Source organism: Argopecten irradians, chromosome 2 (genome assembly GCF_041381155.1).
Source record: "Argopecten irradians isolate NY chromosome 2, Ai_NY, whole genome shotgun sequence".
Taxonomy (NCBI): domain Eukaryota; kingdom Metazoa; phylum Mollusca; class Bivalvia; order Pectinida; family Pectinidae; genus Argopecten; species Argopecten irradians.
This window is the reverse complement of record NC_091135.1, coordinates 38695943-38718596: the sequence shown is the minus strand read 5'-3', so window position 1 is coordinate 38718596 and position 22654 is coordinate 38695943. Positions and strand designations below refer to the sequence as shown.

The following is a 22654-nucleotide window of genomic DNA, read 5'->3' as shown; positions in this document are numbered from 1 at the left end:
CTGTATCTTGCTGGTCCCAAACGTAATTACACTTTACACTTCGAGAATTGTTATTCTTTATGATATGTCATGACACATCTACATTTCGTATACGGAAACTTTACCAAGTGTCTCCATTTCAAATGAATATATACAGGAACATGTTTTTTTTCGGATTCAATAATCAGTTTTACTTCTTTACTTCACGTTTAACCTTGAACACCACATTACACTCCGTAGTGTATCTGACGAAGCAATTTCTGAAAAAATGAGCAAACTCACTTATTTGGCAGTCGTTATCGCCCTCTAGGAGAAAGTGAAATATTTCGAAAAATCTGCTTTGAATATGACAGTGTAATAGTGAACGGAAAATGTTAATTCACCCTTCTCCAAAAGCTGTTATTGTCAATCTATTTTATTTTGCGAATCACGACTCACTATTTGAAATGTCGCGAACATATATTTTCGGAAAGTTCTACCTTGATGTTACGATCAACATGGACGGCATTCCGTTCAATGAGAATGCATAGAGGAAGACGTATTCGAATTTTCATTGAAATAAATAATCGCATGGTATTCAATTACGCGATGGCACGATAGTACTAAACAAACGAAGGATACATTAAATGATTATTAACTTATATTATTCTATAACTATGCATGTTCACAATGGAAAAACCATGTGGTATATTCCATAGCAGTTGGTTATCGTTTATGGAATGTGTAAACACCTACGGCGGCTCTCATTGGTCTACTCCTACATCTCTTGATTCTGTTTGGCTTTCAACTTCAGACTACTTTCATAGCGCATATTCTTTTAGATAGCACTGAATTTAATGTATACCGATTAGTTGCTTATTCAAAGTATCAATCAACAGAATATTGGCTTCGTATTTAGGCATTATATTTTATGGCGGAAAGATATGAAACAGTGTATGGTGTTAAGTTTTCCCGAATGTAGAAATGTAAGAATAATAGTTTCCCAACGCTTGGTTTGGTTTGTTTATTTTTACGTCCTATTAACAGCCAGGGTCATGTAAGGACGTGCCAGGTTTGTTGGTGGAGGAAAGCCGGAGTACCCGGAGAAAAACCACCGACCAGCGGTCAGTACCTGGCAACTGCCCCACATGGGATTCGAACCCGCATCCCAGAGGTGGAGGGCATGTGGTAATATGTCGGGACATCTTAACCACTCGGCCACCGCGGCCCCAAATTTTCCCAACGCATGACTGTTATTTATCATGTCTTATAAAACTCTTGTTTAATTTTAATTTTCAATCTTAGTTTAACTTATCCAGTGACAATTGTCAAAGGTATAAGCGTTTTAGAGATATATACAGAACTTTTTTTTCTGAAATTATCAATAAGATGTTAGCAGAATAACTTCCATAACCAACATTTTACACGAATAGATACAATAGCTTTGTAGACATCTTCATAATGTGCGCTAGCGCATTATAAAATGTCTGTCTGCACTATTATTGATTGTCTCCGATATTTCTGTCACTGTTTAATAATGGAAACAAAGGATTTATCATTTAGACCCACGAAATATTTTCCAGTACTGACAACGACTATTTCTAAATGACAGTTAATCTTAGCGAAATCAGGAAGTGCGATAAGACGTGACAATCATTTAGTTAAAGCGATTTTATACAGAATTTTTAAAGTACAGAAACGTTTATCGAATGTAAGAATTTGCAATTGTGCACATAATAAAAGAAAGAATATGCGTGAAACACCATCATCGAGTATTACTTCAGTCGCAGAATAATATCCGACAGTTTTCTCAAATGACACATGAATACAATGCGACCGATGTTTTTGATATTAAACAGAGCTTCTCGTTCTCATATTTGACGTTAATGACGTCAGGATAATTCCGACGTGAAGAGACAATTTACATGAAATGTCCCCTATAGGATTCGCAATCATCACGTATTTTATTTCCATTGCAATATTTGTGTCAGATTTTTGTAAGGAAAAGCTACAGTCGAACATCTGATATCAGAGTTGGAGAACAGGTTATTTAAGCTGTTAAATGTGACTTTGAATGGTAGTATATTTAAAGGGCAACGGTACAACGGCGTCGTGATAGAGCGGCAACATGGCTGTAATAATTTGGATATTTTCACATTGAATATTTTATATAATAAAATACGGAATTTGTGTTTCGGATATAAAGACAACACATCACAGAAATAATATGCTTTAAAGCAATATAGGACATAAATTATATGCTCTTTAAGCGATATAGGACAGTAATAATATGTTCTTTAAACGATGTAGGACGGAAATAACATGCTCTTAAAGCGATATAGGACAGAAATAATATGCCCTTAAAGCGATATAGGACAGAAATAATATGCCCTTAAAGCGATATAGGACAGAAATAATATGCTATATAAAAGTACTGAAGCAGAACGTGGGTATTTAATTTATCATCGACAGAACTAGATAGATCATAATACATGTACGACGTGCCGTATATTGAAAACAACACAACATAAAATACACATGATGTATATGCGGTGAAAATAAAAACACTATCAACACAATGAAAAGAACATTCCACGAGAAAAAATCCCTGAATGTTTTATTGAATGACAATGTTTTGATGATGCAACAATCTCCACCAGGCTACATCAGTTGAGGAAAACCAGAAAGAAAACTTAACCTTCTAATATATGGCATTATAAAATCATCGTTGATATCCCTGTAGCTATCCCAATAGTGGTTAGACTTATTCAGTACTTCTGAGATTTCTACGTACGATTTATAATTTTTCGTATTGTGAAAGTTGGTCATGAAAGGTTTTACGAAAAGCAGTCATCTTTACGACTTGTGTCCGAGATATCTGGCTCCCAGGACATTTCACAGGAATAAAAACGTACATTGTTAAAGCTACACCTAGTATTTATTGTCTGGATATGTAAATAAGCAAGAACGATATACATTCATGCACGCAATGACTAAATATCTAGGGGAACGTTGCTATTCTTATTCCAACGCTACACTGACCCAGAATCATTGTCAGAATTTTAATCTCAGGAGACGCCACAGTGCCCTTTGGATAACCATGTTGTACTTATGAGACTCCGGGAAATTTGCTTATCATTGATTTATTACCAGGTTTAGAAGTTAAACCGTTCTCAAAGCACATGGTACTGCAATATAGCCACAAGCTCACGCCCGTATGGTATTTATCATATGATTAATAACTAGGCTTAGCAGTCACCCACACCCGCCTTAGGTGGAGGGCTAGCCGTATACTGCCACATAAAATATGGAACCAGCATAAAATCATAACTCGTAATCTATTTGATAAAGACAAAAAATAAAAAAAAAGAATAATATGTAATGTCTTTTACTGTGAATACTCGAAATAATACGCGTTTAAAAATAAATTTAAATTTATGAAGTACGTTTTGACTTTTGAATTTGAATAGGATATCTGTTTAATCTGTTCGAATTCTCAAAAAAAAAACAACAAAAAACAAGCGTGTCTGTGACCCATACAACTTAACATCCCGTACACACTTACTTCACCTTTATTTTCTTAAGTTCTCGTGAGATTTGAAGTCGAATACAAGTAAAGTTAAAATTCCAAGCGGCAATAGCGATCTGGGAAGCACTGAATAAGTCTAACCGTTATTAAGATAATTACAGAGATACTTTCAACGAATTTATGAAGGAGGTCGACCTTAAAACTTAATATTCTATCAGCAATGAATCCTCTTATGAAAGTCATCGTAATAGTAACAGCCTATAAAAACGTATATTTTTTGTACTTTTAGAGTGAGTATACAGAAATAATAATGATAATATCGTCGATTGTTTGAAATTAATGTGAACGTTATTCATTTAGGTAGGGATGTTAAGAAAAAAACATTGTCTTCAAAGGAAATTGATATTACGTGACGTTATGCAATTAATGTGTTTCGGGAAAGCATTATAAACTTTACTTAATGAGTTAGTTGATATCACCTATAACTTTTACCGAAGTCGTTTAATTGTGGACTTTTAATCACATTAATATCACAGTCACATCCAAACACAAGGTTTAAGTAAATAAATGACAGTAGATACAAACGCGAGAAATCGCTCTTGTAAACTAATATCAAGCGCTGGTAATGGTTATACTAGCGCTCTGATGCAGTCCCCGAAGGATCGTTATAAATCGTATGCACTTTAACCGTAGGTCCTCACAAATACATTAAAGCCAACCTTATCCAGATTGCTATGCTAGCTAATTTCACTTTTGCGTAATTGCATCCTATCAGCTCATATTATGATGGGGTCTAACTAAGATGCTCGAGGGAAATATCGAACTAAGTGGTGTTCAATCTGTCCTAGTAACGTACCAGGTAGTGCAACATTTCTCTGACTTCTGTCTAACCACACTTTACGATGCCTCTGTAACGTTAAAAACGAATGCAGGCCAACAAACACTTTACCATTGCAACGTTGAAAACGAACCAAGAACTATAATTTCCAATTTTACGGACGTTGGTTTTTGTAGCCTTTTCTGGACAAGAGTCATAACTTTGTTCACATGAATAAACCATTTATGTCCAGCGTAACGGAACTTCTGCCAATTAAAACCAAGACTAGAATGTAGACAAGTAGACAAATTCCTATAAAACCACAGAAATGTCAAACCCTATATACACGAGATTATTTGAACAAAATACACAGTCCGCATTATTTGGACTGGAATCACTATATTCATGCACATGCAAACATACGATGGTGAATTGCACAACTCTTCCAACAATTAACTGAACAAGGAATAATAAGACCATTCGAAATCAAAGATGAAAAGGGAATTCTATGACTTTTATAACATTTGATATCAGAAGAGTAATTTTATCGTAGACCTAGTACATTGCAATATTTTCCTGGGGATATCGTACTGTAAAATTTAAATGTAAGATCAAAGACAACTCGCTAGTATCATTAGGACACAATTGATGTAGATTTTGGAGAATTTGACGAATGACTGACGTCTTTCCTGTTTTCCGTCCACATTCGATATATCCACTTGCAATAAGGACAGTGATTGAACTTTTTGTATTGAGAGCGAAAGATTGCAATAACGAAAAACACTTATCATTTACAGCTCCAATGCTGGTCCACATCTGGCATAAGGCACGCGTCGCCTACACTGTCATCATAGCTTCTAGAGAAGCTATTTGACTTTAATATAATGTTGGAATTAAGAATAACAGAATCTTTCTTTCCCATGAGGGTATGACAAGGAAATCTCAAACCAAGGAAGGAGTATTAAATTGTCAAACATGGGTTTGCCGTATTTACTCTTCATATTGCATACATGATTGACAACGTTGACTGACTAGGTTCTTAAGCTGTCAAACAATAGGCTTGCTGAGTGTTTGACAACTTAAGGAGCTTGCCTCGAGTGGCGAGTGATTATTATTCTCTTAATCTCTTCGCTTTATAACATATTTACTCTTTACTTCACATTACATACATGCATGACATCATTACTATGTTAGATTGGAATGAAATTGTAACGACACGAATACAGTATTGTCGTCACACTATCGTTGTTGTGACGTCATGTAATTGTGATATTCATTGTGGATATCTCTATCAAGGTTAAGAGTATTATTTATCTGTGCCCTGCCATGATCTTGGTATGTAGTGTGTGTTAAAGTACAATCAATCGAGTTTTAACAGATAAGGGTGAGGATGTTTGAAAGCACTTTTTTGTCAATATACATGTTATTTTTTCACAAATATTCACTACTGTTAGTCCATGATACTTCAGAGAATATTGCATCCAGGAAACGCCCATAATAGCAGAAACCTTTGTCTGGTTGTTAAACCAAATAACAAAAAACAAAACATCCGGCATAGGGAAGTTATCGTTTCCTTCTGCTGTAATTTGTCGAGAAAGAAAATGGTTTCATATTATATCCAACAAATGATTTAAAGGGCAATCAACATGGCACAAGAATCAGTCACCTGTCGGAGACAACATAAATATTTGTAACATTTACGAAATAAATCTTTTGTCTGTCAAATTGGACAAAATATATATAATTGTAACATTTCACTATGTCCTTTTTCGAACACCTACCAGCAATATTTAAGATCAAGGCTGTTGATGACTAGAGGAGACGAAATTCTAAACTCAAACATATATTCGAGATTTAAAAAAAAATGAAATTTGTTTTGTTCATTGCACGAATTTGTGACAGTTCCCGGTATATAAGTTGCTGTTTATCTTTGCTTGCTGACGCCTTTTTCTATTTTCTTACCTCTAACTTCTCCGACGTCTGTCCGCAATTAATTGCTGAAGAGTTTACATTGCATTTTACATATGCCATTGGCAAACTGATTGGATTTGCTGTTTCTTGAGAACTTGATCTGATTCGATTAAGGATTTATTACGTGAAGTACTTAAGCATAAAATTTAAACAAAACGCTATCTTAATTAGATAACTGTAAAAGACAAAGAAGAGATGCGCATGCGTGCTGCCTATATAGACGTCAGTTGACGCAAATAAGCAAGCATGTAATGGAGTTACAGCCGTTATATATATCACACCACCAATCGCGTCCCAACCACATGCTGATCGTACTTCTATTACCATATAAGGAATACCGTATGATCTAAGAAGCTAGATGTAAATTAAAGACCATATGTGTCCAAACCTATCAGTCATATTGATGCTATGATTGATTTGTTTGGAAAGAATGTAATATTTGATGGCTGCCATATTGCATATAAAGGGAAGTAAATCTCAGGATAACATCATGGGATGCTTAAGACTTTGATTTAATGCCAATATATCTCTTCATCATCGGCTGGTCTTGTTTATCTCATGTCTTCGGTATAGCTTACACAGTTATATACCGAGCCAATATTACTTTCAATTAATAGCTTTCTTGGATGCACTTAAAGTGACAAACAGATAATTTATGTGAAGAGATATATCTTGAGAGTATTAAGTTATATATGACTGTTTTGATAACTACTGATCCAATGTCAAAGTAAACAAAAAAGACAAATGCCGAGAACGAGAAAGAGTTTGCATGGTTAATGGGGAATACCGAACACGTTTGAAGACATTTACGCAGTCTTTACTAGGAAATTGATTCTTGAAGTAAATTATGGACAAAGGCGAGGCCAATGTTTAATGCTTTCTAATAAGATTTTGTATGGATACGTGGAAGCAATAACTCTTTGGAGTTAATATCTGTTTAAAACTGAAGGTCATATGGCGTCTATATAATTTGACTGTACAAGACGGCTGCGTTATATTACAAAAAAGAAATGTCAGTGACAGACACCGTGGGCACCTTGTAAACCACATCGGACGGTAAGGTACACTGTATTGAGAGTTAAATGACAGTCCTTCTCACAAACAAGGTTAAAGAGGAGTTTGAAAGCTCTCCTGTGAAACCATGCTTCTCAATTAATAACTCTGTTGATTAAAATAGTAAGTTGATACTTCTTATGGTAAAGGAAATTTGACACTTTGTCATCAAATATCCAGGTAAGCCATTTTGACTGACAATTGACTGATCCTATCGATACAAATAGTAGTAGTCACATTATAAGCAAACTAGATGACAGCTAGTTGACATCTGTATATGTTATCAAGGTGAGATATTTATTAAAGGTTATGTAAACCAGGTTTTATAGTAGGAGAAGCTCACAAAATGAGCCAATGTCTCATATAACGTATTATATTTAGACAGATATGCATAACCAAAAACAAATGAAACCCTATCACACCTCATCAGTACTTACTATAAAATTATCAAAATCCATAACGGATATTTATCAGTCATGTTGTTTTCAAAGATTGTTTACAGTTTGTAGAACTCTAGGGAACAAGAAGAATCGAGTATTATTTTTGCTCAATCCTGCAATACATCCAGGAAGAGCCTACATATATATTTTTGAGACTGAACCATTCAATACTTTTTTTGTGAAATAGGAGTAACACACTTCAACTATTGAGATCCAAAATGACTGCCTGTCGTCCATTTTGATGACCGATCCGTCCTCCCCAAAAAGCACCATGCAATAATCCCAGGGTCCCTTAAGTACTTTCCATATCGGTAACAAAAATCGTAACTGAGGGATGAACTAAAGATAGATTGGGATTCCAATAGCCCACTGTACAAGAAAAGGATGGATGGTATAGTTGGCTAAAATGTTATGATATTATGATTCGACGGAAGGACGAAAGAACTCCTGAAAGATTGGGATTTCAATAGCCAACTATACATGTATAGGATGAAATGGTGGGTTAAAATGCTATAATATTATAAAATTAACGAGTTTGACAGTAAACTGAATTATCTCAGAAAACTTTGTTGGGCACCTGTCTAGATTAGCATAGTTTGACATTCAAATGATATTTCTATGCCTAAAATACATCTAACAGGTTGTTGTCTCTACGGGGACACCAATGTCAGCATATTTATCTATTTTTCGCCACAAACAGCTGCACAATCTTCCATATTTAGACACCAGACTGGAATTGATTGATGTTTAAAAACATTTTTACAGATTTATTGGAAATCAATGAACAAAACTGTGATAGCATGACGAAGTTATTGACATAAAAGACACGGATGTTACACGAAAATATCATCCCATGAATATTACCGACCTTAATGAGGCCGTATTAGCGAAGCGTCTCTTAACGAAAATTCATCATTGTTTTTTCATCGTATAAATGGATGAAATACATCGCTGAAAGATGGCATTTTAATCCACCACTAATAATTTGTTTTCAAACGAAATATTTCCATTTTCCTGATTTAAGCATACTGATATGTTATTTTCCTCTGGATCGTAAGACTATTCTCAAGAGAACGTTAAATCTTGAAATAAAACCACATTAACGTAATTAGTGCTGTCGTGTACACCACACTGGTGAGATTAAATCCCTTTAAACAAGTCGTCAATCAAACCAGATGGTGTCGGTGTTTTTACTACAGGTACTCTGAAGAGACCAATGTGCCATCCACGTCACTTTAAAATGGTACTTTATTGGTGCTTTAATCAAACTGAGCATTTAAGCTTCTGGTTGGCAGCCATTGATTTCCAATTATTCTTTATTACAGCACTAGATGCATTGCTTGTACTGGTAGATCAGCCTTGTATCCTTGTTGTACACAGGCTGGTAGATGTAGCGATAGCTGTGGTGCTTTTCTTTTAGCTGTTATCGGCCCCCCATGTTTTGATAAAGACATTGCCTTTGGCGTGTTAATGCTTTACGACGACAAACGACAGAAAAGTTTAAACGTTCCTTTTAGCCCAGGACACGTCTGTTTTCTTACATATTTTTTTTGTTATATTCAACGCCCAATCAATAATCAAGATAGTTTAATTAGGCATTCTTATGTCCAAAATGCTTTCAGCGAAAACACGGAAAATAACCGCAAAAATAGCGAAATCGTAAGCCAATTAGAGAGGGGAAAATAGCATTTGTTATTATTTAGCGGAAATGTTTTTTTTTTTCTTTTCTGTGAATTTCCATTATATCTGGAGGTATTATTTACAATGTTATCAGTGTTTAGATGTAGCAGTAATAATTTTAGGCAAAACCTGGAATAAAATTTTTGAATCGTTGGGTATGACAAATACAAAAATAACATTTAATTATCAAACCTACCCAACACCATAAACCACTTTTTTACAAAAAAAAAAAATAAAAAATAAAAAAATAAAAACAAATGAATAAATAAACAAGATGTATCACCGGAAACATGTAATACATCTGAAGGCTGCCAATGTTGGGGCCTTGGGGCCAGCCTTCAAAAGTATAAACAAATGTCCCCACACAGGAGGGCTCTCATTCACCACACCACTTACATACATGTTATGTGACTAATTAACCATTTATCAAAAATGGTCTTTACCTAATTTGAAACGATTACCGATATTACGATTATCTACAAATTTTTGATAGAGAAACTTATCTCAACACCATTTCTTTATTTAAATTTGCATTTTCAGCATAACGTTTAATGATATTCATGAAGGCTTTACTTTCTGTGGTTCCCGTTTGGAGAACGCAACACTGGTTAACGTTACCTCTTTGTATTTCTCAACTGTGTACATGTATTTTTTTCAAATTACATACACAATCTATTTTTAGTTTAGTGCATAGAGGGCAACGTATTCTCAGGACAGAAATAATAAATCTAATAGCAGGGTTGCTTTGACTTTTTGAAAATCCCGTTTGTTCTTGAATGCACTGAACTGATAACAACTTGGATTGGACCAAATTTGAAATTTGTCGTTGAATTTCATTGTGTGTAAGCAGAATATGAACGCCTGCAGCATGAATATTGCAACTTGTTGATTGATATACCATGATGTCTCAGTTGGCTTACCGATAGTCGTTAACAGGGATTTTGATTATGACACCCACACTGTAACAAATCTCACAAAATCTTCATATTTTCACGTCGATCAGTTTCATATTTATTTCCCCTTCAATTACATCCATTGATTCAGCACTTATTTCCCAGGCCTGCATGTGAAATCGCTACTATGGAGATTTATTCATTGCTAACTGAGCCGTTGATCCCACCAAGTAGAAATTGATGAATTATAACAAAATTAGACTATGCACCCTGCATATCCCTTATTCATATAAATCCTTCGAACGCTCTTATTTTGATTGACACCTCGATTAGAATGCGTTTTTTTTTGCATTATAAAATTCTCCTTAATTGAATGTTTTTGTTGGTTCCTCGAGTTTTTCCCACAAAAATGATGCATTAGTTTAAGGTCTGTATCATCCAGATAAAACGACTTTTTAACCAAGCAGCAAATCACATTTCTATAGTTGTCCGAGACAGGGCACAGGAGACTTCACAAGGAGCTTTATTAAAACTTTATCAAATGGTCCTGTGTCACGATACAAATATCTCAACTCAAGGAATTATTGACTCAAACTTTGCCCTTTTCACTTTACACTTTTTTTTCGCATTACAGTTTAATCTTCATCAGTTTTTATTATGACCAATTTCCATTATTAATTACTTACCACAAACTAGGCAGAAAGTACTGACTATATTTCGCGATCAACTTAACTTAGAATCTTATATTTTCTCGTTTCTTAAACATATCTCTCTTCTTAATGTAATTTTTCCACTCTATTGTTAGTCACTAGAGTTAGTCGGTTATCTTTTATACTTCCTACTGACAGCTAGGGTCATTTTAAAGGACACATCTGTATGTAATAGATTCCGTTGTAGGGGTGTTTGTATGCTTTGGAAGGCTGTGGTATCTTTATGTTATGTCTTTTTGCGATAATGTAACTCTTACTCTTTTAATAGTGATATCTCACTGAAGCATGCCGCCGAATACACCAAACAAGCACCATGTCGAGTCATAAGAGAGTTTCCATTTTCAGGGAGTTAGATTTTCAGCTTACGTCAGCCTCCCAAAACACGCATACGCTACACACACATGTCTCGGAGTCCTTAAATAATCCTGGCTGTTGATAGAACGCTTATGTAACCAACCGATAACCAGCGCAATGTTACCGGATGGAAGATGTCGTTCGTTGCCTCTATCGGATACTCCAATGAGGTAATTCTGTAGGCAACAGTATTACACGTTTACAAGAGCATTTATAGTGCTTGATATTTGTGTTCAGTTTCGATAGAATATAAAGCAAATCGGCGTTATTTATGATAAACTACATATGTTTCCGTATAAACATTGAAGAAAAAATACTTATAGAAACAAATTGGATATACAAGTAGATATTTAACAACACCTCTTGTACAAATCCAATGGGTGAGGTTGTAGAGAGAAAGGAATTGCAGCAAAGGGGTATGTTTGTCTTTATGCATCGAAACATATTTAATATATACATGTATAAGTGAATCTCATTAAAAGAACTCATTCAATACTTTTGATCGGTCCATAATGATGAATAAAAGAGGAAAAAATGTAGTGATTAGACCGGGACTCGAACCTGGGACCTCCGAACACTAGTCGGATGCACTGCCGATTGGAGCACTTGATCATCGATGATCGATATCTTGTCAACTCCCGCTACAATGATCCGTCCTTTTTGTCCAAGCCTTCGCCCCGAAGATACACCAAGTTCGCGTAGTCTCAAGCCAAGTGTAATTCTGACAAGCTCGCCAATTTTGTAACGGTAGTGGGAATCGAACCTTCGACATCTGAACACAAGCCGGATAGCACCACCGATTGAGCTAACTGGTCACCGATGATCGACCCTGGCAAATACCGCTACAATCATGTGTAGATTTGGTATCAAGTCTTCCGAATGTATACACAATTACCGTTCTTATTTATTGAAACATTAGCGGTTATCCAGACTAATAAAAAGTCAAACCCTATAATTAGTGACAAACACTCATGATATATAAACACACAGACAACGATTCTGGCTCTGAAAAGATGCTATAATGACGTAAACAAGTAGCGCCATTACAACAGTTATTGAAATCCCATAAACCATCATTTATTTCTTGTAGATTCTTCACTTGTTAATATTCTAATACTATTAATCATGACAATCATAAAAAGTCGAAAATACGTATGCCTAAACATAACAATTAAAACCATTGGTCATTTTATTGTTAACAGAAAAATGTCTGGACAAGGGATTTTCGCAGACAAAATATCGTTATATCATGTCGATAAAGGTTTTGTGTCTGTTCTTTATGTTGGATAAGTCGACACGATGTCAGACGAACTTACAATCATTAGCGAAGTCTATCGGTAAAACCAAGAAACAATTACAATCTGTTCTTCAGAAAAACGACCATAGCAAATGATTCAAAGCTCAGACAGAAAATCAGGGCTTAAATTGACGTGAGTGACCCCAGAGTACAGAAACCTTAGTCTGATGGTGTAACGAGTCTAAGGGGCATTTAGGTTTCTGAATATGGATTTCGTTGACACGCCATTTGAGAATTTTGAGGTCAAGCAAAGCCATTCACATTTTACAGACCGTTCAGTCACCGTCCTTCACTTCAATAACTTATATAATGGTTTAAAAGTAAGTGTTCTTGTAGTGTGCCCATTGTTTCGTTTAAAATTTGGTTCATCATTAAGGTATTAATTCGGATATTGCCTCCGTTTGACACGTTTATTCAATTTTGAGCAACACATTACTTTAGCTTACTTCTTCATAGGTAGAGCGCTGCATTTATCTAACTTAACGAAATGCTTCATTTATTATATTTCATGTGATATCTGTTCTGGGTTTGAGGTTAGTTTAAGAAATGAGAACCAACCTGAGAAAAGCCACCAATGTTCGGTCAGTACACGCCAATTAAACCAACTCAGAAGCTGAGAGCTAGTGGCATATCAGAACACTTTAAACACTTGAGCATATTATCACATATGTGTTTTAATATAACATTTCCATACCGTAAACTCTTCTACGATTCTTAGCTGACAAAACAATACCGTACTAAGGACCCAAGTGTGTTTGTACTAAATGCTTCACTTTTACCACATGGCGTCACCGTCAATTTTAGTACGACCATTACATTGACAGACGGATGCTTGATAAAGAATAATACCATCTTTTATATCGTAATATGTTCATCTATTTGGAAGTACTTTATTCTACGTCCGGTCACTCCACATGCCTCTTGTCATCTTGTCTGCTGGAAAAGTCTGGGTCGGCCATTAGGATCTGTTTCCGGCGGAAGTGCTATCCACTTGACGTTGTTTTTAGTTTCTGCCCTATAACCATGCTTTAAAAGACATGCCATTAAAAGTGTTGATCCGTTTTGGCATTGATACAGGTCAATGACATTTTACGGTAACGCATTGTACTAGATTTTACGATTTTCTGTCATCAGAAGTGTAATGCCTGCTGATGATGAGATTCTTCGAATTCTGTCACACCCAAAAAAGAATGGAAGATTATATCAATTTCCTTAGCAACCACAGGATAACTCTGTCAAGTATGGGAGAGAGCAAATCTTTCTTGCATTTCTTGCTCACTTGCCAAAGGGTAAATTGCGCTCCATTGTGCTGTTTAGTTTAATATTTGTCTACTTTGTCCCGCATTACTGTTCGTATCCTATTATGTAGCCGTGTTCGTTTTGTATGTCTCGATAAGGAAGCAGATCGACTCGAAAATTTGACAATTTTATTTTGTCCACACGGTTGGAATTACTTCCTTGTCCCATAAATATAAGTGAGAAACTGTCACGCTGTGATAAAGAAAAATATTCCTCAATTCAACATGCACACAGCAGATAACTAGAGAAATGAAATTGTTTGAGTGCTCTCGAAATATCTTGTAAAAACATATTTAAGTGTTTGAGCTGATAAGGCTTGTTGCAGACATTCATGTCTTTCCGGTTTTCAGACTGTGATGCATTTTAAAACCCGTTCATCGACGTTGTGCGTGCGTTCGAATTGAATCAAGCCACCATGTCGACGATATGTATACGAAATCAATGTCACCTATCATTGGACCAGTCGTGCATACGTCTGCTGGACTTTTTATATTGACAATGATGATAAACCTCGTGAATATACTGATTACATATCAATAGTGACAAACACATAATATTGTTTCACCTGCAAAATGGAGATTAAAAAACTACAGCGTCGAAAATTTCTCCTACATTTTATTTTAAGTCTTTACACAGTTCTATTATGTTATGCTGCATGATAACAACATTCAGCACCCGCGTCTATAAAAATAGCTTGGTATGCTTATCAGTTATACCTATATCTAAACTACTTTTTAATTTTAGTAACCACATCTATCATTCAGATACAATTTTTGTTCGTTTGTTTGATTAATTAACATTCTATTAACAGCTAGGGTCTTGTAAGGACGGTCTCCCATGTATGCGGTGTATAGATATAGAATGTGTGAAGTGCTAGTTGCAGGTTTTGGGAGACTGCGGAATGTTTGTGTTGTGTCTTCTTGTATAGTGGAATTACTACCCTTGTTATATTACTATATTACTTACACGCTCCCGAGGACACCAAGCAACATATACGGAAGCTTAATAAGCATTGTTAACATCAATCAAACGAAAACAATACAGTAGTTGTTTAAGTGATGTTTGTTTGCAAAATCACAGCTTGCCTTTGTTAAAAATTTCTATCAACTTTACTGGTTGATAACACAGAACTCTGGTATGTATGAAGTTGTCCATTGACCTTCACATTATACATTAATTGCCTGATTAGATATGTTCTAATGGCAACCACATCAAACTATGCATATCAATTGGAACATTCCTCCGCATAAATATGTCTATTTGAGAAAACGATGGCCTGAAATTGGAACAAATTGTGAATTCAATATGCAAAAATAATCAATGAAATGAAATCGTTTGGGTGCTTTCTAAAGATACTGTTAAAACACCTTTTACTGTGTGTACGGCCCGTTACAGACATTCATATCTTCCTGTTTTACCGTACCAAACTCGAGAGATGCATATCAAAACCTGCTCATCGGTACCGTCCGTGCGTTTGAATTGAATTCCACCACCGCGTCGATGCCATTCACGCTGATTCATTGTCCCAAGTCATGATACAAGTCGTCCATTGTCATAGTTACACATGTTTATATTGACAACTGAATATAAATGCTCTTCAATCTTTCGTTTGTACCGATTGCAAATTAATCAGTTGCATAGACAATGGCAAACGCAGACATTGTTTCCCATGTAAAAAGCGATACATAACTGCGATTGATACTTTTTGCAGCCTTCATTTAAATTTTGATGTTCATATTTACATATTTTTATTGTGATAACCGAGTACAGCATTCTCTTACTCCAACATTGTATCCTAGTCTTTCTACGCCAGATATCAAAATGTCTTGCCGTTATAATAGCCGTTCAAAATATGCCATATAGCGACGAATCATATGTGATAGCATGGGCGATTTCCAAAACAAAAATTTAATAAACTAACTCTATCCAACAGCCACGATCATACATATAATTAACTTCATAACATCGACTGATTTGACTCAGATACTTCTCTTATTCTCTTTCCAACTCTGTTTCCGACCTACCAACATTCAATGCGGTAAAACATCTAAAATTGTTACGTAATTCACTACTCTGCGTTTTGCGGAAATTAAAATTTTACCTAACTGGCGTCTTCTCATAAGGATTGGCATAATAGACTTCTTGTGTCTCAAATTACTTTAGTCTGGTATACTCATAAATAATTTTTGACGAAAGCAATATTGTAAATTGCGATATGAAGTATAAGTTCAAACAGATCAGAAGAAAAAAAAACATTGCGATATTTAGCACCACAAGCCTTGTGTTTCTTTCGATGTTTCATTGTTCAACGTCTTCAATATCTATATTCATATGGATTCGACCTCCCTTGTATGTTTTACGGGGGAATTTGATATACTCGTATTGTGTTTAACATCCTCAGTATATAGAGAGAAGATCATATTAGGTCAACCTCTCTTCTATTTATGCGTTCTTGTGTTGTGTTTCCTTTTTTCAGTATAAATCTTGTTCATTTTTGGATAGCTGCAATATTGTAGCTCAAAAGACTTATAAATAGTGCCCCTGCGTGATGGTATTCATGACAACATGAATAGTTATGAATGATTCACGAACTTTCAAGAATATTAGCAGATTGTGGTTCATGAAAAAAGTTTATGAATATTCATCAAATGACTCTCAGGAACTCTTCATGAAGCTTTATGAATCCATAAAACATTCATGATTGTTCATGATCAACGTGTGAAGAATTATCCATGAAGTTTTATGCATGACTGATATTCATTAAAAATCTTCAAAATGAATGAAAATGTTTCATTCATTTTTAAGAATTTTAATGAATATCAGTTATGCATAAAACTTCATGAATGATTCTTGATATGCTATTTCATTTATTTTGATGAATTGTAATGAATATCCACTGAAGTCACATGACTTGTCACATGACCACATGACCACATGAGTCACATGACTCATATATCCATTTCGCGCCAAAGAAGTCACAATCCAAAATGGCTGCTGTACCTGGTGGCATGTGTAAGGGGAAATATCATTCATCTTGAAATGGAAGATTTGGCACGTTAGTGAACGGATTATTCCATTCCTGTATGTTTTTAAGGACAGATGAACACTTTCAGTAAGTTTTTATTTATCTGCAGTTCTTTTTCAACGTGAAATTGTTTCACACTGATATTGCTATAGTGATTATGCATATATATTGGTTGGTGACATTTTGTCAAATGTTAATGAATTAAATTGCCCAAATAAACTATCATGCTTTACAACTATAGGTTTATTTTGGACATATACTAATTTACTTGGAATGTATTATGAAATTGATTGCTGCGTATCACTGAAACAGATTTTGTGAGCACTTATCTGTGGCAGTATGAAAATATAATGAACACAGTAAACTGTTGGTGATTTCATGTTAAACTCTTCTGATGTTATCTATTAATATATGGATTATACCTATTGTCATTAGAATTTGTTTCATCAAATATTGAATTGATTCCAATAGAAATTGTCATTTGTTTGATAGAAAATTTCAATTCTGGACCCCCAGTAGAGTTCATTAAATTCAAATGCCACCGACTCCAACTTGCATTCATGAATATTTATGAACACGACTCAAGTTCATGAATATTTATAAAGTTTCATGAATATTCATGAATTGTTTGTGCATACTGCTGCGGGTTGTAGTTAATGAATAACTCATGAATTATCACGAATAAACATTCATGATCATTCATGATTGTTTTAAGTTCACGAATATTCGTAAAATATTCATGACATTTTTATGAATTTTCATGAATGGGTTGTTCATGAATGCTCATGATTTCATGAATATTAGAGATTCATGAACGTTGATGGATTCATGAATGAAAGGATTCATGAATGTTCATGAAATATTTTTTCCTAAATTATTCATGAAGTTTTAAGTTCTTGAATTGCATGAAAATATATATGAATAATTGAAGAATATTCAATATTCATGAATAATTCATGAATTATTCATCAACGTCTCGCAGCGATGGCGTCTTTAGAAATGTATAGTAGGCCAGAATGTATATTCGTTTTATTTTTTGGAGTGACTTGCCAACACACAGCACACTGCCGAAGACACCGAACAACACACCCCACCGGTCACATTATAACCAGATCACAGATTTATTTATGCTCGGCACATTTACGATTAACTTACTTTCATAGGTTAGTGTCCCGCTTAGATTTCCCGAATCAGAAACCCCTGACTTGAGTCTTACTATCTTACGCAACGCATGGACAAAATGAGAACGTACGCTGGTTTTAAACCATAAGGGTCAGGTTAAGGTAAAACATCAGGCGGTGTCAAGGCAGATGACATTCCTTAATAAACACGACATAGATTTGATCCCAAATTTAGTAGTTTTTTATAATCACGTATTCCAGGCAGCAGCTTTATTGATAACACAGTCTCTCGTAAAATATAGCATCTGTATACTATGCATTTGAAATTATCATCATCGGTTAATACATATGCCTAAACACAAAGAAAGAGGCATTAAAGATGCTCCACCGCCGACAGAGCATAAATGATATTCATCATTTGAACAATAATTGGTGTTTAATCGTGTATATATATGCCTAATTAACACAAAAAATAATATAGAATAATTCGTTTCGTCTTTGGTGCCTGCGCAATCAGTACTTCCTTCCATATAGGATATAGTGACACGGAATTTTTTCGGGATGCAATTAATTATATTTCATATTTTTAACTAGAAGTAAAATTAGAAGCTTAAACTTTTCAAAGGTGGTAATGGTGTAAAGTAAGTAACTTTTGTAAGTGAAGAAAAATACTAAATCGTCTGATCCTGTTTTTAATAGTGAAAAAATACAATTTGTCAGCGGTGGAGCATCTTTAATGTGTTAATATTTTGAAAGTCGACCAATCTCCCCAAATTGTTCTTTTTTATTAATTTTTACATAGCGAAAAAAAACTTGAACCTTCATTAACTAAGTAAAATGCAATCACTAGAATTGCATGGCCCGTTACAATCAGATACTCTGGATTAATTCCATCCGTGGACCCTTATCGGAGTTCTGTTGTTATACTTCTAGACATCTACATATCCGATTACAAATCAGAATTCCTGTCATTTATCTGATCAATTTATACATTGTATAGCCATGCACTCCGAGGGACTATCTATTTATAAAACACTACATCTCGTTTTCGTTCGGTGGCGATGTATCAATGGTAGATTGATCGCGATACGCCGTTCTCTATGGCAAACAAGCGTTTGGCAACATTGGTGTACTCTTCAACGTGGCGTCAATGGCAATGAGGTTACGTATCTAATTGATAGAATCGCGATATTGGTTTTATCCGGAAAATATCAAAGTTGTTATCAGATTCAAGTTGTTATATGTACACGTATCACCCAAAAGTAAAGGTTTCATCTCCATTATAATAATAACAATGAGTAATGAATGTCAGTACAGCTTACACTGTATCGTTTCCTGGTTTTTGACTTATAGTATATTGTTGTCAGTCATGATCTTGATAGCAATAATTTAAAGAAGCGTAAAGGTCAGAATTTGAAGCTGACCAGACACGATGCCCGGTGATAAATGGCACGGCCTAAATGACCTGTCTCAGACAGTAACCTTAATAAATTGTTCTACAAAAGAATGTATATCTATGAACATAAGCGGCAGCTGGGCGAAATCTTTTCAGCCATACGTTTTTTTCTGTACATTGATCTGTATTATTCAGGCACTTGGCTTATTGTTTTGTTATTAATCATTTAAATGTCCAAATAACTTAGGAATGTACAATACATTTATCGAAATTGATGGCACAGGACATTTGTAAAAAATAAATAAACTGAATCGACATTAATATATGATATGTGATATATACAAGCAATTAAATAATTGGAATTGATATATTAAAGAATAAAATATGCAACATATTAACATTTATCTATTTTCAAATTGATCTGATCATCGAAATGCATTTTATAGCCAAAAACGCCTGACAATCCATTTTTGTCCAAAGCATAACTCACCATTCATGTTCCATCAAAACGTACCATTGGTATATGATATAAACGATATAGTAAAAAAAAATAGGCATTTTCTCAATTCGTGTGCTTCCGTTACTGCTTAAGACTTAGTGTAGATACAAAAAAAATGATAACTTGTTTATTTTACAATATTTTCATTCGCACGGTTACGAATTCTCGAAATAAACTGCGTTAATTTCTGTTTTTGACTATAAACTACTAATAAAAGTTTGTTTCGAGAAATAGGGACACGGTGTACACAGTTGTATACAAGAGTAGATACAGGAGGTAGATACAGTGAATAAGGCTATACAATAGTAAACTGTCATATTATTGTCCCAACAGTATGATACTTAAGCTATGGACTATGTCATTGTAAAATTAAAGAGCGACAGCAGTACGTTATATTGACTTGTATTCAAAAGAAATCTTTGTATGTCTTGGATTGGTCGATTTTTTCCCTTCTAAGGAGTCTCTACTTTTGCTAAGATGTTGTCCAGGAACTGATATAACGATAGTGACAGTAACCCCTAGGGTGTCTAGCATATGTGTAATACCTAGATAAGAGTTATCTTGCCATTGTACTTGTCTTGATTGTCCGTTTGACGTTATATATCAGCCTATATTTGGGCTACTAGATGGACAAGGTAATGGTTGTTTTAGAGTGCAGTCGATTCGACATCACATAGCTGAATGAAATTCTTATCCTGCATCACAATGCGTGTATTTCATTTTTATAAATTATCAATAATTATCAGTGTGTGACATAATGTCAACCAAATTTCTCTGTTATTTGCAGATTATGCTACCAAGGAATGTACAGAAAATGCCACATGGTGGAGAGAACAGCAGCATAACCGGGAATGGACAGATTACACTCCGTGTCTCAAGATAAAGGTACACAGCCATCAGCACGCTATCTACAAACGTCACATAATCCAATAACCTGTGTTTAAAAACCTGTCAATGTCAAAGTGCCAATTAAACCATGTCAGAAAAATTATCGAGACAAACGACAGTCACAAGATAAAGTATTAATTTCTCCTTTATTGATTTTGTCATGTTACTTTCCTTGTTAGGTACAGACAAATATGAAACTGATAATTTTCTAGTTGACATTGCTCAGGTAAAGCGATGTGTGTTATCTTGATTTTTATCTGACTATCATCATCCGCACATCTTACAATATCGTTTATCAAATCAACTTCACACAGACCATGGTTGTGACAAAGACGTCATAACCCCGTGATTTGTACCATTTTAGAAGAAATTATTTGTCTCATCACAGACCCGTAAATTGTTATCAATATTCACCAGATCAAATCATTTATTAGCCTTTGACTCTACAGCCCATCAGTACAAGTGGTTCTAGTCATAAAATGCAGGCGCTGCACCGGAACAGTGTAGAGTTGATAGGATACATATCTAATATGTAGAGATTGGACGAAAAGGTTCCATCGCAAGATGTATTTTTCTTATTTAAGAAGCATCATAATAACGGCGTATTACAGTCAAATCTTTCAAATCGGTTGAGCTTAATAACGAGACCATTTTAGTTTCAATAATATGTTCTAAAACATTTGGATCGCATATCTTGAAAATTCAGACGTATGGAACAAATTGTATTCATTATCTATATTACCAAAGCTACTAATCTACAAAAACGCCCATCATTTACAATATCCCTGCATCGTCCTGCTTCAGTATCCTAGTTAAAGCCATTCTATTACGCATTGCTATCGTTTTATTCTAATGATAAACATTCGACTAAAGTCTATACAAATGTCATTAGTATGCAATGCCTGATGTAGAATAATTTACAGATTTGTTGGCTTTGAATGGTGTAGGTTAAGCTGACATGTAGAAACGGTAGAATAGGTTGATAGCCACGTATCAGGTGGTGAGATTTCATTGCGTGATACAAAACACGAGAAACCTCTTGGGGGACCCTTAAGTAATATTACATGAAAGCGCCATGGGCGAAGTTACGATTTGTTATAATCTTAATTGATGACATGATCTCTGTTTGATACAACTGCGTATATTGTTTGAGATTTAATCGCATTTAAATGAAAAAGGATTGTGCAAAACTATGCAATTATGTATACATTTAAATTGCATTAATCCTCAGACTCGCCCTGCTTAAGGCCAAAACAGAATGAATGAATTGGAATTTGAAAGCATTGTCAATTATTCCAAACCTAAAATATTTATAAAAATTGATATCAAAAGTATAATTAAAATGATAAATGACTAAAATTTATAAAAAAAAAAAAAAGTATGCATGACTAAATCGGTCACTTCCGACGATGGAATGCTGGATATCGTCAACAAAGTACGAGTAATCATCCTCTGTATTCCAGGGGTTAGTATCACTGACGTAATATTCACCTAAGGAATATGTCAAAGCAGCATTTAAGGCTCTGTGTGTGACGACAGATGAGACAGATAGTTTGGTGCTTTAATGTACATCAGAAGAATCGAATTACGTTCGGTACACCATGGTTGACTTACAAATGGCTTTGGAGTTGGGCGTCTGTACGAAATCTTCAAAGGAAGACACCGTGGTCCTGTGATTGATCACTTTTGTCTCCTTTAGTTTAACTTTGACACGTTCCAGGGGT

At 34.9% G+C, this 22654-nt stretch overlaps 2 protein-coding genes across 2 annotated transcripts in view; both read left to right on the top strand.

Moving 5' to 3' along the window:
* Positions 1-22654, top strand: part of LOC138315422 (cyclin-dependent kinase 10-like) — a 274004-nt gene that overhangs the window by 116498 nt on the left and 134852 nt on the right. The gene's annotated exons all lie outside the window — the stretch shown is intronic.
* The window catches only part of LOC138316988 (calcitonin gene-related peptide type 1 receptor-like), a 46847-nt gene that overhangs the window by 15224 nt on the left and 8969 nt on the right, over positions 1-22654 (top strand). The window contains exon 2 of the mRNA XM_069258622.1: positions 20830-20927. Within this exon, the coding sequence (XP_069114723.1) occupies positions 20830-20927 (98 nt within the window). The remainder of the gene's footprint in view (positions 1-20829; positions 20928-22654) is intronic.